This window comes from Filicampus tigris, chromosome 7 (assembly GCF_054856515.1).
Source record: "Filicampus tigris isolate MCC_2025a chromosome 7, RoL_Ftig_1.0, whole genome shotgun sequence".
Taxonomy (NCBI): domain Eukaryota; kingdom Metazoa; phylum Chordata; class Actinopteri; order Syngnathiformes; family Syngnathidae; genus Filicampus; species Filicampus tigris.
Window position 1 is genome coordinate 3,869,183 of NC_141223.1, and position 12,684 is coordinate 3,881,866.

Here is a 12,684-nt window from a genome sequence, read left to right on the forward strand (position 1 = left end):
CTTTGTTACCTGGTGACAAATATCAGCTGTGAGCTTGATGATGTTGTCTTTGACGGCGATGTGTCTCATGCCAGTGACATACTTCCCTCTGCTGCCAATATGACTGATTTCTCTCACTAATGCTTCGTAGAGGCTGTATAGCAAATCCCGCCACCTGGCCCAGTCCTCCGCATGAGCACCTAAAAAGTAAAATAATTTTACATTTACAATTCCTCTACTGTACTTACACCCAAAATAAAGACACAAAAAAGATAGAATTGTAAAGGAAAAGGGAGAGATGTATATTTTGTTGTGAATATTTTCTATTATGAACCACAAGATACAACCAATTTCAAATACAAAATGAAACCATTCCAAATACTAGGGCTGTGCAATTAATCAAAATTAAATTACAAATAATTACACTCCATGATTACAAAATTGGCATAATCGTAAAAAATGATGATCAATATGCATTTGTATCCAATGCACTGTTTGTTTACACACAAGGTAATCATACTAGAATTTATACATTCGCAATTTTGCACCTTTTATTTTGTAAAAATGTTGTTTGGAACTTACATAATTATAGTGTTTCAAAGAAATGCATTTGTCTTTCTATTTTTTTTATATTTAAACATTTTCTTGTTTTGTACCAAAAATAAATGATCGTTTGAATAATCGTGATTTCAATTATTACCAAAATAATCGTTATCAATATTTTTTTCATAATTGAGGAGCCCTACCAAATACTATCAACTAAGGGAACCGTTTAGACCGTTTTCTGGTGACAACATGCACATATCAACGCTAAAAATCTAATCATAAAGCACTAAATCAGACCTGTGTCCTGGGTCTTTGCTCCTTTGGGATGATGGATGCAGATCTGCAGGGTGAAGAACTCCACAATTTCCTCTTTGAGAGCAGCACTGGGCCTCATGTTGGTCCAGACATACAGTATAGATGGTAGTAGTTCCTCCCCGAGTCGACACACCTTCATCCGACAGTTCATTGCCACAGCTTTCAAGAAGGTGTTAAGCGCTGAGATGACATGCTCCAAAACAGCCAAGTGTTTCTCATGTCTGAAAGCAAAGAGTTATATACAGGAACTGTACCAAATTTCCTCATAGTTGACCATTGCCGAGAGCCACTCAGACATGAAAAGGTGTTGACAGATACCCCATGTTGTTTATTTTTTCCCCAAATGGAAGAAAAGGTGGAATAGGAAGTTAAGCAGCAAAATCCACGCGTTTTTAGCCATCTCAAGGGGCGGCCATTTTGTCATTTCTGTCGACTGAAAATGACATCACAACTCCTCAGGGCTAAGGTATTGACCAATCACGGCTCAGCTTCAGAAAACAGGTCAGCCGTGATTGGTCGTTACCTGAGCCCTGAGCAGTTGTAATGTCATTTGCAGTCGACAGAAATGACAAAATGGCCGCCCCCAGAGATGGCTAAAAACAAGTGGATTAACTCTTATTCCGCAAACGCAATATTTTTCATTTTCATTCTGATGAATGCCTTGTTTCAACTAGTGGGCTTGCATAAAACATGCTGTATTCTTGAAAAATACGTTTGGGTTGAAGTTACTCACCTTGCATTGAGCAATGCCTTGGAGAAAAAGCTAAACAGGGTTTTGTTGGATCCATCCGTCTGCACGCAACAGCCCCGCACCACCGTGTTGATGACCCGACTTACAAGAACACGGTTAATGGATTTGGATGAGGAGATGAACAAGCCGCTGTACACATCCAAAAGACCTTGGGCAAACATCAAACATCCATTGATCGCTACCATGAATCGAGCCCTGTTGATACATTTTAAAAAACCTAAATGAAACGTGTTAAATTCTCATTCATTTTTCTACTGACTGTGCCACTGCTGTGGAGTGATGTCACACCAGTACTTGCGAACGGACAGGATTTCCTTTAGGAGCAGGCTGCTGTAGTCTTTGCCATAAGCTGAACAGCTGTATGAATTTTGAAGAACCTCAATCACATGCTTAAGCAGCTCACTGCACTTTAGCCGAGGCCCACCTGAATGGAGAGAGAAATGACACTGCAATACCAGCCACACAAGGAACAGAAATGTAGCATACCCATACTAAGCTCTGCGATAAGAAAAAGGAAACCTGCTGCCATTTGCAAACACGGGGTCCTTACGTTTGTTTGCGTAGCATACGAAAAACTTGATCAAACTGCTCATTTCAGCCATCTTCTTCTGGCGGATGGCCAGCGTTGTGGTCGTGACGTTGGATTTACTCGATTTTATGGCTTCGGTCTCCCGTTGGAGGTATCGCTGCAGAAATCTTCCACAGCACAAATTAAAAAAAACATGTGCAACAATACTGGCAGATTAACATAATGCAAGTAGTTTGGGCAAATTCCATCAACACAGCTACAATTTATAGTTCAAAATGACATTCACAAACAAGTCAGAAAACATATTAAAGAGTGTTTTTTATGTAGATTGTAGAATGCACAAGGAAGTCACTCGGAAACATGTACAGTGATCCCTCATTACAGTTTGGCATTCGCGTCTTTTCGGGAGGAACCTATCCTCCATTATTTCCTGAAAAAAACATCTACAGTATTTGCTGTTTTTGTGCTAAGGGCCGAACCAATAAAAGTTATTGTTTTGGTTCCATCTTGCAATGAACTATGTTGAAGGTGAGAGGAGGAGCTTCAAATAGACAAAAGTTTAACTTTGCCACTATCGTGTGGGATTTTAGGGCCAAACAACTATGTTGAAGTGAGAATAGGAACTTCATTTAGACAAAAGTGCGCTTTCCTGCCATCTACAGGCTATTATAAATCTTTTTTGGTGGCTGGGTGGGGATGTCACTCGGTGGCAGGGATCATTTCTCCGGAAATAGCAGGGGGATATTGAATTACTTACACAATAGGCACTGTAGTTCTCAAGCACAAAATGGAGTAACAGATTACCTGAAAACAGCATCCCATGTAAGTTGTTTGGAGCCTTTGGTTTTAGGCCCCGAGGTACGATCAAGTTCTTGCACAATCTCTGGAGATCGTATGAGCTGTCTGAAGCGTTCAGCTTCTTTCTGAAGGCATAAAGCGTGAACAGAAGCAAACAACGGGTCAGGTGGACCTGGAAATGCACCTGTGGGAACATACTGGATGAACATTTGCTGGTGTGACTACAGTACCTTCCTCTCTGTAACCTTGTCATTTTCCAGTCCCCTGCAGCACACCAAGAGATCAGAAAGAGCCAGACTCATCGCGACTCAAGTTGAAAAAAAAACACTCAACAGTTGAGTCCACCTGAAACGACAGGATGTTTAGATTGTGTTATTAGTCCAAAATCATTTCTAGATGCATACCAGTTAATGCATTCGTAAATGTTGGCTCTAACTTGAATTAGACAATAAGTCTATTGTCACTGCAGACAATTACTACGGCACATATTGATTAGTTTGATTAGCTATAATAGAAACAGTAATAACTTCATATTGGGCCTAGTCCTTAAACCGAGTAGCATGAAGAACACAAAACTAAATTAACTCGAGTCATAAAATTGCTAAGCCATGCTCTCAGTTCACCTTTCGTCGCTACAGTGACACTTTCCAACGACCAGTCACACAGTATGATGCATTTGTTAGTTGAGGTGGTCCAGGAGAGCCTGCTGCGCTCCATACAACTTTTCCATCTTGACATGCGTAAAAACGTAACAGGAAATTCCCGCCTCCAGAGCCACAATTTCCGGGTAGTATGACACTTCCTGGTGATGACAATGGTGTTTCCGTTTATTTTATAAAGCATTAACACATTTTGATATTTGTACCCGATGAAACAATGACACGCTACGTATCCCCAGTGTACACACTAGTTGAGTAATTACACTTACGAAATGGAAAGAAGTGTAATGTAACGTAAATCGCTGTTCCATGTTTAGGAACTACAAACTACAGCTCCCACAACCACAATCGCCAGGATGATTGGCTTCCGGGTTATATGTGCTCGAGTTCCCCGCCTTTTGGGCTCGACGTCTTCACAATAATACAGCTGAAATCAAAACTTTGACGTTTTAAAGTAGCTTTCTTAGTGGAAATGTTGCTAAAGTACTGGGGGCTATTTATTCTTTGAACCAACCAGCTCGCAGCTATGTTGCTGCCATCCGACGTCGCTCGTCTCGTTCTGGGTCAGTCTGCTCAAAACTAGCGAACTAGTTGTAGCTGTAGCATTAGCTGGCATAGTTACGTATAAACATCGTTGCCAAAAGCTTTTGCTCGCTCGTTCGACTAGGTAGCGCTAACACGAGTAAAGCAGTGTTGAACGTAGATAATGTGTTTGTTCTTTGGGGAGTTGCCTTGTATCTAACTGTTAATGTAACGTTTTCCGTCACCAGGCTATCTTCAGGAAGAAGGTCTGCCCGTCACAAGTCAAGCATTCATTCAGGAGAGCCCAAACCTGAAAGAATATGCAGAACACACCATGGGAGATGGAGCGCTCCCTGCATGTGTTTTTGTAAGTTGCACGTATCCATCTAAGAAAATGCCCCAAGATTAAAACCTCTTATTTTTCTCCCCGGCAGTCTGTATTTGGGAAGGGACTAACAACCATCTTAAATGAGTATATGGCTGTCAAAGCAAAAGGTAGTATTGCCACATTTAGTATTTGCAATATATCCAGCTCATGTGTCGTTAGTTTTACAATTTCCCATTTCATCTTTTTACAGAGACGTGCCACGAAGTACCTGCTATGATGACATCATTGTGGAAAAAGCTGGATTTTACACTCAAACAAATAAAGTAATGCAATTGATTTATTACCAAGCATATTTCGCTAGATTCACCGAAGATTCGCAATGACCATGTACAAAACAAGCAATTTTAGAAAATGCATTGTTGGGGTTCCATTACTTTCTCAAAACATAAACATGTTATTGTTATCTTTATCTCAGATCCTTACAGAGTTCTCCAGCTATATCAGCAAATCAGAGAGGTGAGTAACCAAAAACAAAATGGCAATGTCTGGAAGCTTAAGGTTAAACATGATCTGTTTCAGAACGCTTGTCCACATCGGTTGTTTTCCAATTCCTAAAGAATTTTCCCCAAATGACACAATAAAAACTGAAATTATATGTTCCAGTGTGGGAGGCACGGCTCGCTAAGCAGAAGTCTGCTTCTTGTGTGATGGTTGTTTGACTTATTGAGTGATTTAGAAGGGGGAAAAAATCCCTGAAATTCCCCTTTGATTTCCAAATGGTATGGCCTTAATGCTGATGTCAGACTACACAAATGTAGACCGATTTTGATTTTAGATTATATAGACAAATTTAAGGCCCGGACCTAAACTAAACAATTATATTAACATTCTTTTTCTATTATAGCACGTTCACGTGTCGGACTGGCAAACTTGGCGAGACAACAAGTTTTGACGATGACCTCAGCGACCAGTCTGGTATGTTCCTCAGGAACATCCTTAATCAGCAGCCCTGCACTTAACTCACAGTGTATGCTCAGCCACCCCACCCCTGTGAGCCACAGTTCCACACAAATCAGAGACCCTCCGGGCACTGCAACACATCACCAGTTCCATGATATCAGCCGATCACTCAATATACAGAGTAAGTATCTCATAACATATTTACACATATTTCGTCGTATATTACTTAAAAAACATACAATGAGAATTGTATGTGACACGGAAAAAGTAAGAAGGAAAGAAAGAAGTTCACCATGTTTGTCTCTTTCAGGAGATTCCCCTATACAGATAATAGTTTCAGAACAGCGAGCAAATCCGGGACCAATGTCCCCAGGGCGACGGAAATGGTAAAGAAAGCTGTTATTTTTATCTGCACACAGACAGATTGCCAACACATTGGCGGAAAAATTCTCGATTAAATAACACTATAAACTGATATTCATGTAGATATTTACATTGTTTCTCTCTCCACCATCCACATATGATGATATTCATGTTGCTAATTTGAAACTAGTATTTTTTTTTTATTATTCAGTACTGTTCTATTAAACAATATCATCCTGTGTTCTGTCTGCAGGGATACTCCAAGGAAACGTGCTGGTGCTTTGGGAGGCTCCAGCGGTCCTGGTAAGCAAAGCACACCTGCCAGCAATGTCACTGCTGAACCACAACCTGAGGAAGTAGTTGATGAGAACTTTCCTGTACGTATATGTACATCCCACTTTTAATAAGAGTACGATATCGATGTACAAGTGAAAATTTCACACCAAATGTGTCTCCACAGCAACTAGTGATACAAAATGCTCGTGACAAGATTCTGGGAGACAGGTCCTTGCAGGAAAAACTTGCTGAAAACATCAACAAAATTCTTGCAAAGTAAGCGTTGCTTTTGTTTCAGAGTTTGACAACGGTCTTCAAAGTAATGTTTTCCCATAAAATCCCGCAGACACATATTAAAGTGCATATAATATTTTCTTCTTGTTTTCCCTTCAAACCTTAGTGAGCCAACTCCCCAAACGCAAAAGGCCCCATCAAGCTCAATAGAAGACGACCAGTCAATTGATGAGATTCTCGGATTACAGGTGCTCAGTTTCCTAACTCTTTAATTTTGTATTTATTTTGATCACAAATGTTCCTTATATAGTGCTATATGCGATAATACCTCTCTACAGTTGAACATTAACCTAATTATTTGCCCTTTGATTCAGGGAGAAATACATATGAGTGAGGATGCAATCCATGACATTTTGGTGCAAACGGAATCTGACCCCGCCTTTCAGGCCCTGTTTGACCTCTTTGATTATAGTAAGTTCTACCATGTCTGTGTTTTGTCCATAGTAGACATTTATGAATGCATAATGCAGATTTTTCTTTGCAGATAAAACCCGAGCGGATGGAGAATCAGGAGATATGGACAATAAGACAGGGGAGAGTGATAATGCTGGACCACCACCATCTACAGTCGGGCAGCTTCTGACTAACAATCCAGGTAGTTGTCCAACCAGATCGGGCGCTGAGCTTCAAATCCCTCAGGTCTAGACTGAGATGATTCATTTAGTACCCATGTCATTTAACAGGTACCATCCTGCAAGAGGCATCCGATTTAACAGCAGCAACGGTGAAGCACAAAGCTGTACAAGAACGCAAGACCAGAAAATCAAACTCTCTGTTAAAGAAGAGTGTACTCGGATCAAGCAGCAGGCCATCCCATTTAGAAAACAGCCCTACTAAACTGCTAATTACTCCTCAGGAGCCACCTGGTAAAAATGGAAAGGAAAAAGCCTCACTCTTAAATAATAGTGTCGATGCATCATCAATGGATGTCGACACCGCAGTGGATGCTTCGGCTATTTTGGAGAGTACGCCCACTCTCAGGGAACTGGAGTGTGTCACCGGAGACAACTTACCCACCACAATGTCCTTCATCGACTCAACGGCTGTCGTTTTACCGCAAGCCCCTGCTGCAGCGGAACCAGTTGTTAATGTGGACAATCAAAGTGCAAGTAAACAAGGAGACGGCTCTCTCGTTCAATCTGCTGTTCAATCTTTATCCTTGCAGAGTGAAGAGTCTGTATTTTTGTCTCCCGCGCAAGTTAAATCGAGCGGAAACCCCTCTCTTACTTCAGTTGCAACCAGCGGCGGTACAATTCAGCCTGAGATGAACATCTCATTAACATCTCGGGCTTCGCCTGGCTCATTTTCTTCTGCGGGTGCCACCGTCGCGAACACCAGTGCAACAAATGTAGTAACCGCTTCGTCCCCTCCATCTTCTTCTGTCAGCACACCTCATGCAGGTCTACTTGACTCGTCCACGTTTACTTCCGCCGCGTCCCCCTTCCCTGGAATGCTAGGAGCCGCTCAAGCTCCTTCGGCGACCAGCACTTATAACAACCCGAGTAAAGATATGACGGATTCAAATAATGTCGTTTCTTTGAAGATCATCATCAGCGATAACCCAGACGAGGATTCCTCGAGTGACAAAGCTTTGAATCAGGCAATTTCCAGTATTTCAACAGAGAAGCTACCTACAATCTACCTTTCCTCCCCTGCCAAGACCCCCAGAGAACCCGGCACACCAAGAGGCACTAACTTGGATGAAACGGCACTGGCAGTTCATGGCTTACAAAACTCAGAGGCACTAGCTAATTCACCTTGTCGAGCTGGGGCACAAGTTCCATGTCATCAGCTAACAGCAAGAACACAAACGCAGCTAGGTAATTCGCCTCGTAGTGCTGGGTCACCCGTTGCATTTCATCAGTTAACAACAACACACGCACAGCAAGCTAAATCACCTAGCAGAGCTGGAGCGCTAGTTCCGTTTCATCAGTTAACATCAACAACACAAACAAAGCAAGCTAATTCGTCTAGTGGAGCCGGAGCACTAGTTCCGTTTCACCAGTTAACGTCAACAACACAAACAAAGCAAACTAATTCGTCTAGTGGAGCCGGAGCACTAGTTCCGTTTCATCAGTTAACATCAACAACACAAACACAGCAAGCTAATTCGCCTGGTAGAGCACTAGCTCCAGCTCATCCGTTAGCAACGACGACGCAATCGCAGCAAAGCTACATTATTCAACTACCCTTGGACACTGCTAACCCTGTGCTCCAAGGAGCAAGTACCAGCTATTTCCTCATGACGGAACCCTTGAAAGCAGATACTTCAGGCAGACATGTGCAAGTGCCAGCAGGTTCCTCAAAATTACAACTTTTGGCCCAAAATAGTGTTTCAACAACAAGTCCTACGCAAAGCCTCATCACCGGTAAGCTCGGTATGCTTTGTGTTTTTTTTATTTGCTTCATTAGTGCTTAGATGACAAACCAAAACAAAAGTGTGTTGAACTTTCTTCACAGGGTCACCACTCATCTTACCATCACCTGTTAAGCCTATGATCCTTCCTGTGTCTGTTGTGGGACAGAACGCTACTGGAAATGTCCAAATGGTGGCTAATCAGGTCAAATAACTTGTCGTACTTTCCCACTTTCATTCATTCTGCTCATGACACTTTGGTGAGTTATCAGAATACTGATCAGGGGTGTTGCTTTACAGCTTGTTGGAATACCAAACTCGGTGGCAATGCAGCAGACTTTAACGTTGGATCCCAAACTTTCGATGGCCTCCGCCAAACAGTCCACAACTGGTGGTAAGTTTTAGGTGTACATTGCTTTCATAATCGTTTTGGACCTGAGTTCGTTTCAAAATTGTGACTAATACCACCTTTACACTGCACTCCTCTGTAATCAATGCTTTTCCATCAGCGAAAGCAGGCACAGTGGACCACTGTCTTAGGGTTCAGCTCCGGCAGATTTGCACATTCGTAAATTTTCTCTCCATTTTCTTAGATGGCATATGTGGAAAGGTTATCATCTATTACTTTTTAAAGAATTTTAAGGTTTAAAAAAATATTTTGTAATTTCTTTCTATTTGCAGGCCAGTCCTTGCCCACAAATAGCAGGGGTCCACTGTACTAGGTATTCTGGTATCGGATATACCACAGGGCATTCTTAGAAGCAAGCCTGGATAGTCTCTCATTGGTTGAACAGTCATCATTGTCGTATTATAACATTTGAATACTGTATACGTTGGCCGAGAAATGCAACAATAATCTAACCCTGTTGCTGTGCATTCGCTCTCATTTTTCTTCTGGACTATTTTGACCGCCCCAAACCGAGGTGACTGGAGTTAAGCCGAGGCGGTAGGGGAAAAGCATTTTGTGTGCTCATTTCTCTGACCTAATTTCTGTGACTTCTAGGAATCATGCACAATGAGGTGACGCAGAACCTGCAAAATTCAATTCAACAGCATGAACCCAAATCCAGCCATAAAAGAATTTTATGTTTTGAGTCATCTACCAAAATTCAACCACCAACGGCCACCTCCTCATCTGTGAATACTTCAACTTCAAAATGTGTCACGCAAACTAAGAAAGGGCGTTCACAAACGACCCCTTGTACAAGGCCTAATATCCTAAGGTGCAACAAGCACAAGCGGAAGGTCGAGACTGTGAAGTGCCCAGCAGATCCCAAAGCTGGTGGGAATTTGGTTTCTCCTCATCAACAACAAAATCATGTCAAAAAGAACTCTAGCAAACAAGATGCTAAGATAAGCAATCAAAAACCTCAAATTGCAAGCGGGAGCACGGCTGATGTGTCGCAGCCCGAGTCTGTAAAAAGCTCAGAACCAGGATCTACTACATTGACATCCACAGGGGGGAAACACAGTCACGGTGAGGATGCGGCAAGTGATGTCGCTACTCTGAAGGATTCTGGTAGCTTGTCAACGTCGCCTGATTCTGTGCTCAAATCAGTGAGCAGTAAAGACAAAGTCCAGGGCAGCAGGAAAGAGCCTGCAGAAGAACGCACAGAGAATACGCATACTCAAGACGAACCAAATGTGATGGCCGACAAAGAAAACAAAGCGATGGGCTGCTCACAAGAACAGCAGCAGTCCTGTCACATACCTTTCTCCTCAGCACCAGCGGACTTTACTCCGCCGGCTGTCACACATACATCCAGCTCGCTCTCCAAAGCTGCCAACATTCCCTCAAAGACCAGTTCTTTGGCCACGCAGGCAGCTGAGATGCTGCAAAACATTCAGGGGCTCAACTCTCCTCCCAGACCTGCTAAGAGATTACCCGTAGGACTCACCAGCCCTGACCTTACTGGTCCACGAACGCCAGGGGCTGGTGGTGATCAGGAAGAGTCTATGAATAGTCCGAGAACTCCTCTGCAACAGAAGAAGGGTAAAGATGCAGAGGGAACCCCCGGAAATCTTCCTCCCCATAACACCCCAGACGTCCCCACCTGCAGCCCCGCCAGAGAGGCCGGCAGCGAGAACAGCATCAATATGGCCGCTCACACACTCATGATCCTGTCGCGTACCACCATCGCCAGGAGCAGCACTCCACTCAAGGACAGTTTGCGCCAGGAAGCGGGCGAAAAGTCTCCCGCGGGCTTGAAGAATTCAAAGAAACGTAAGCAGCCCCCAACCACTGCCGCCACCCCTGTTAAGAAGTCTTCAAAACAATCTCCCACTAAAAAGGAAAAACGGGTAAGACAAGATATTTGCATGTCTAAATGTTACTACTATTCTTTCACTGTCTGTACAAATGATGTTGATTGTCCAACACTTTTGCAGTGGCCACTTTAATTGGTGCTTTTCTTAACTTGAAATTTGAGTCCTGCCTTTTCAAGCTGAGTCAATGACAGAGAAATCAGGATTGCCTCCAGATCACACGTCACCAAAACAGGTGGTGCAAGACCACATAAAAAGATTCTGGTTGTTCTCGGCAGTATGCTGACTTAAAACAGTATTTGGTTTAACAATTATGACTTTGCAAAAGCAAATAAAAAAACAAGCACAAAAATACACGAACAAAAAGGCCACAAACAAGCAAGTACATGGTTTTGTTTTTGGTGCCAGCGGTCAGCCAAATGTAACCATATCACATGGTGGCACTATTTCATTTGTTACTATGGTTTTTGGGATATATATATATATTTTTTATATTAACTCATTCAGTGCCAGACATTTTCAGACCCTCTTTACCCTAACGTTCGAAAAATATGAAAAAAATATATCTAAATGAATTCCTGGGATTAAATGGCAGGACTGTGAAGACAAATATCTCCTTGGCAGTGAATGAGTTAAAGAAATATTGATTGATTAACTAATTCAATCCCAAAGACTGTCCTTGGCACTCAATGAGCTAACTAACCTGACTGACACTCGGGAGGCCGACAGACCAAGTTGCATATTTGATAAAACCTTGGAAGTTATAAAGATGTTTTCCCCTCCCATGTTCATCATCTAATCCCAACTCTTTGTTTTGAATTCTTCAGCAAAAGAAAACACTCATAAATTGCTTCCCCCATGACTTGGATGTGGATAAGTTCCTTTCTTCACTTCACTACGATGAATGAAAGTGGACTAGCCAACAGGAAAGGGTCGCTATAACATGACCTACTTCAGTTATGTCCAGGAATAGAAGCCATCTGGCGAACCGATGCCCAGGCTTCCTTGTCATAACGTAACCATAGACCTTGTAAACTGAAATGATTATGTTTGGCCTGTTTAGGCTTTAACTTTACCAGTGTTGTTGGCTGTTGCAGCATTAGAGCAAATGTGACACTTTTTTTGTATTCACACGCTTGTTTATGATTATGACGCTGTTTCACAGCAGTAGGTCGATTCTTTTGAATACTTGTTTGTTCTCAAGGATGGGCCAGCATTCCTTTGGTCAATATTTGACTCCGGTTTGATTTAAACCAACTAACAGTTAAACATGTTGCCATGTACAAATTACATTTTGTAATATGCATCTTCCAATAAATGTGTTAATCTGTTTGAATAGGACTTTTCACTTTTCATATGTTTTATGATTTAAAAAAAGTGATGTAAATAAGAAATGTGAAATGGAATACAACATTTTAGACGTCAATGTGAAATTTGGGAGTAAAAGTAGTTTATCCCAAGCCTGGAATAAAATGTGTTTTTGTTGCGCAAAAATTTTGCATTCATTGCTGTTGCAGGTATTTCTCATGGATGTGTGAGAGAAAATGTGTGTGATTACAGTTGATGGAAACTGTTTTGAAATACATCGATTTCATTTTTTTATGTCAGTGATTTGTTTTTACTTTGGTTGATGTAGTCTTAATTTTAAATTACGCTTGTAACGCAGTTGTTATAAATTTGATAAACAGTGATTGGGAAAAAAAATAGCTTAAAGGAACTCAACTACTTAATATGGTAACGTAG

General features: G+C 41.9%; 2 protein-coding genes across 4 annotated transcripts in view; one reads left to right on the forward strand and one right to left on the reverse strand.

The window, feature by feature from the left end:
* The window catches only part of atm (ATM serine/threonine kinase), a 25,458-nt gene extending 21,795 nt beyond the window's left edge, over positions 1 to 3,663 (reverse strand). For all 3 annotated transcript variants that reach the window (XM_086035410.1, XM_086035409.1, XM_086035408.1), the window contains exons 1-8: positions 3,542 to 3,663; positions 3,149 to 3,263; positions 2,925 to 3,043; positions 2,142 to 2,287; positions 1,851 to 2,015; positions 1,574 to 1,739; positions 823 to 1,061; positions 10 to 179 (exon numbers count right to left, since the gene is read on the reverse strand). In XM_086035410.1, coding sequence (XP_085891536.1) covers positions 10 to 179; positions 823 to 1,061; positions 1,574 to 1,739; positions 1,851 to 2,015; positions 2,142 to 2,287; positions 2,925 to 3,043; positions 3,149 to 3,220 — 1,077 coding nt within the window. In that variant the 5' untranslated portion in view covers positions 3,221 to 3,263; positions 3,542 to 3,663. The remainder of the gene's footprint in view (positions 1 to 9; positions 180 to 822; positions 1,062 to 1,573; positions 1,740 to 1,850; positions 2,016 to 2,141; positions 2,288 to 2,924; positions 3,044 to 3,148; positions 3,264 to 3,541) is intronic.
* A 245-nt stretch (positions 3,664 to 3,908) lies between these two features.
* npat (nuclear protein, ataxia-telangiectasia locus) lies at positions 3,909 to 12,548 on the forward strand. Its single transcript, XM_086036485.1, has 17 exons — positions 3,909 to 4,140; positions 4,348 to 4,466; positions 4,534 to 4,594; positions 4,678 to 4,750; positions 4,903 to 4,943; positions 5,332 to 5,568; positions 5,698 to 5,773; positions 6,004 to 6,127; positions 6,211 to 6,302; positions 6,427 to 6,508; positions 6,635 to 6,731; positions 6,805 to 6,915; positions 7,004 to 8,689; positions 8,781 to 8,881; positions 8,977 to 9,070; positions 9,680 to 10,977; positions 11,769 to 12,548. The coding sequence occupies exons 1-17, from the start codon at positions 4,104 to 4,106 to the stop codon at positions 11,847 to 11,849; spliced, it is 4,410 nt and encodes a 1,469-aa protein (XP_085892611.1). The 5' UTR covers positions 3,909 to 4,103; the 3' UTR covers positions 11,850 to 12,548.
* Positions 12,549 to 12,684: the final 136 nt, after the last annotated feature.

What these genes read in the sequence shown, in the direction of transcription:
- npat (XM_086036485.1), top strand. Translation starts at nt 4,104, where the DNA reads ATGTTGCTGCCATCCGACGTCGCTCGTCTCGTTCTGG. An exon ending in CGTCGCTCGTCTCGTTCTGG is followed by an intron (nt 4,141 to 4,347) that starts GTCAGTCTGCTC and finishes TTCCGTCACCAG; the next exon opens with GCTATCTTCAGGAAGAAGGT. An exon ending in GTTTGACCTCTTTGATTATA is followed by an intron (nt 6,732 to 6,804) that starts GTAAGTTCTACC and finishes TTTTCTTTGCAG; the next exon opens with ATAAAACCCGAGCGGATGGA.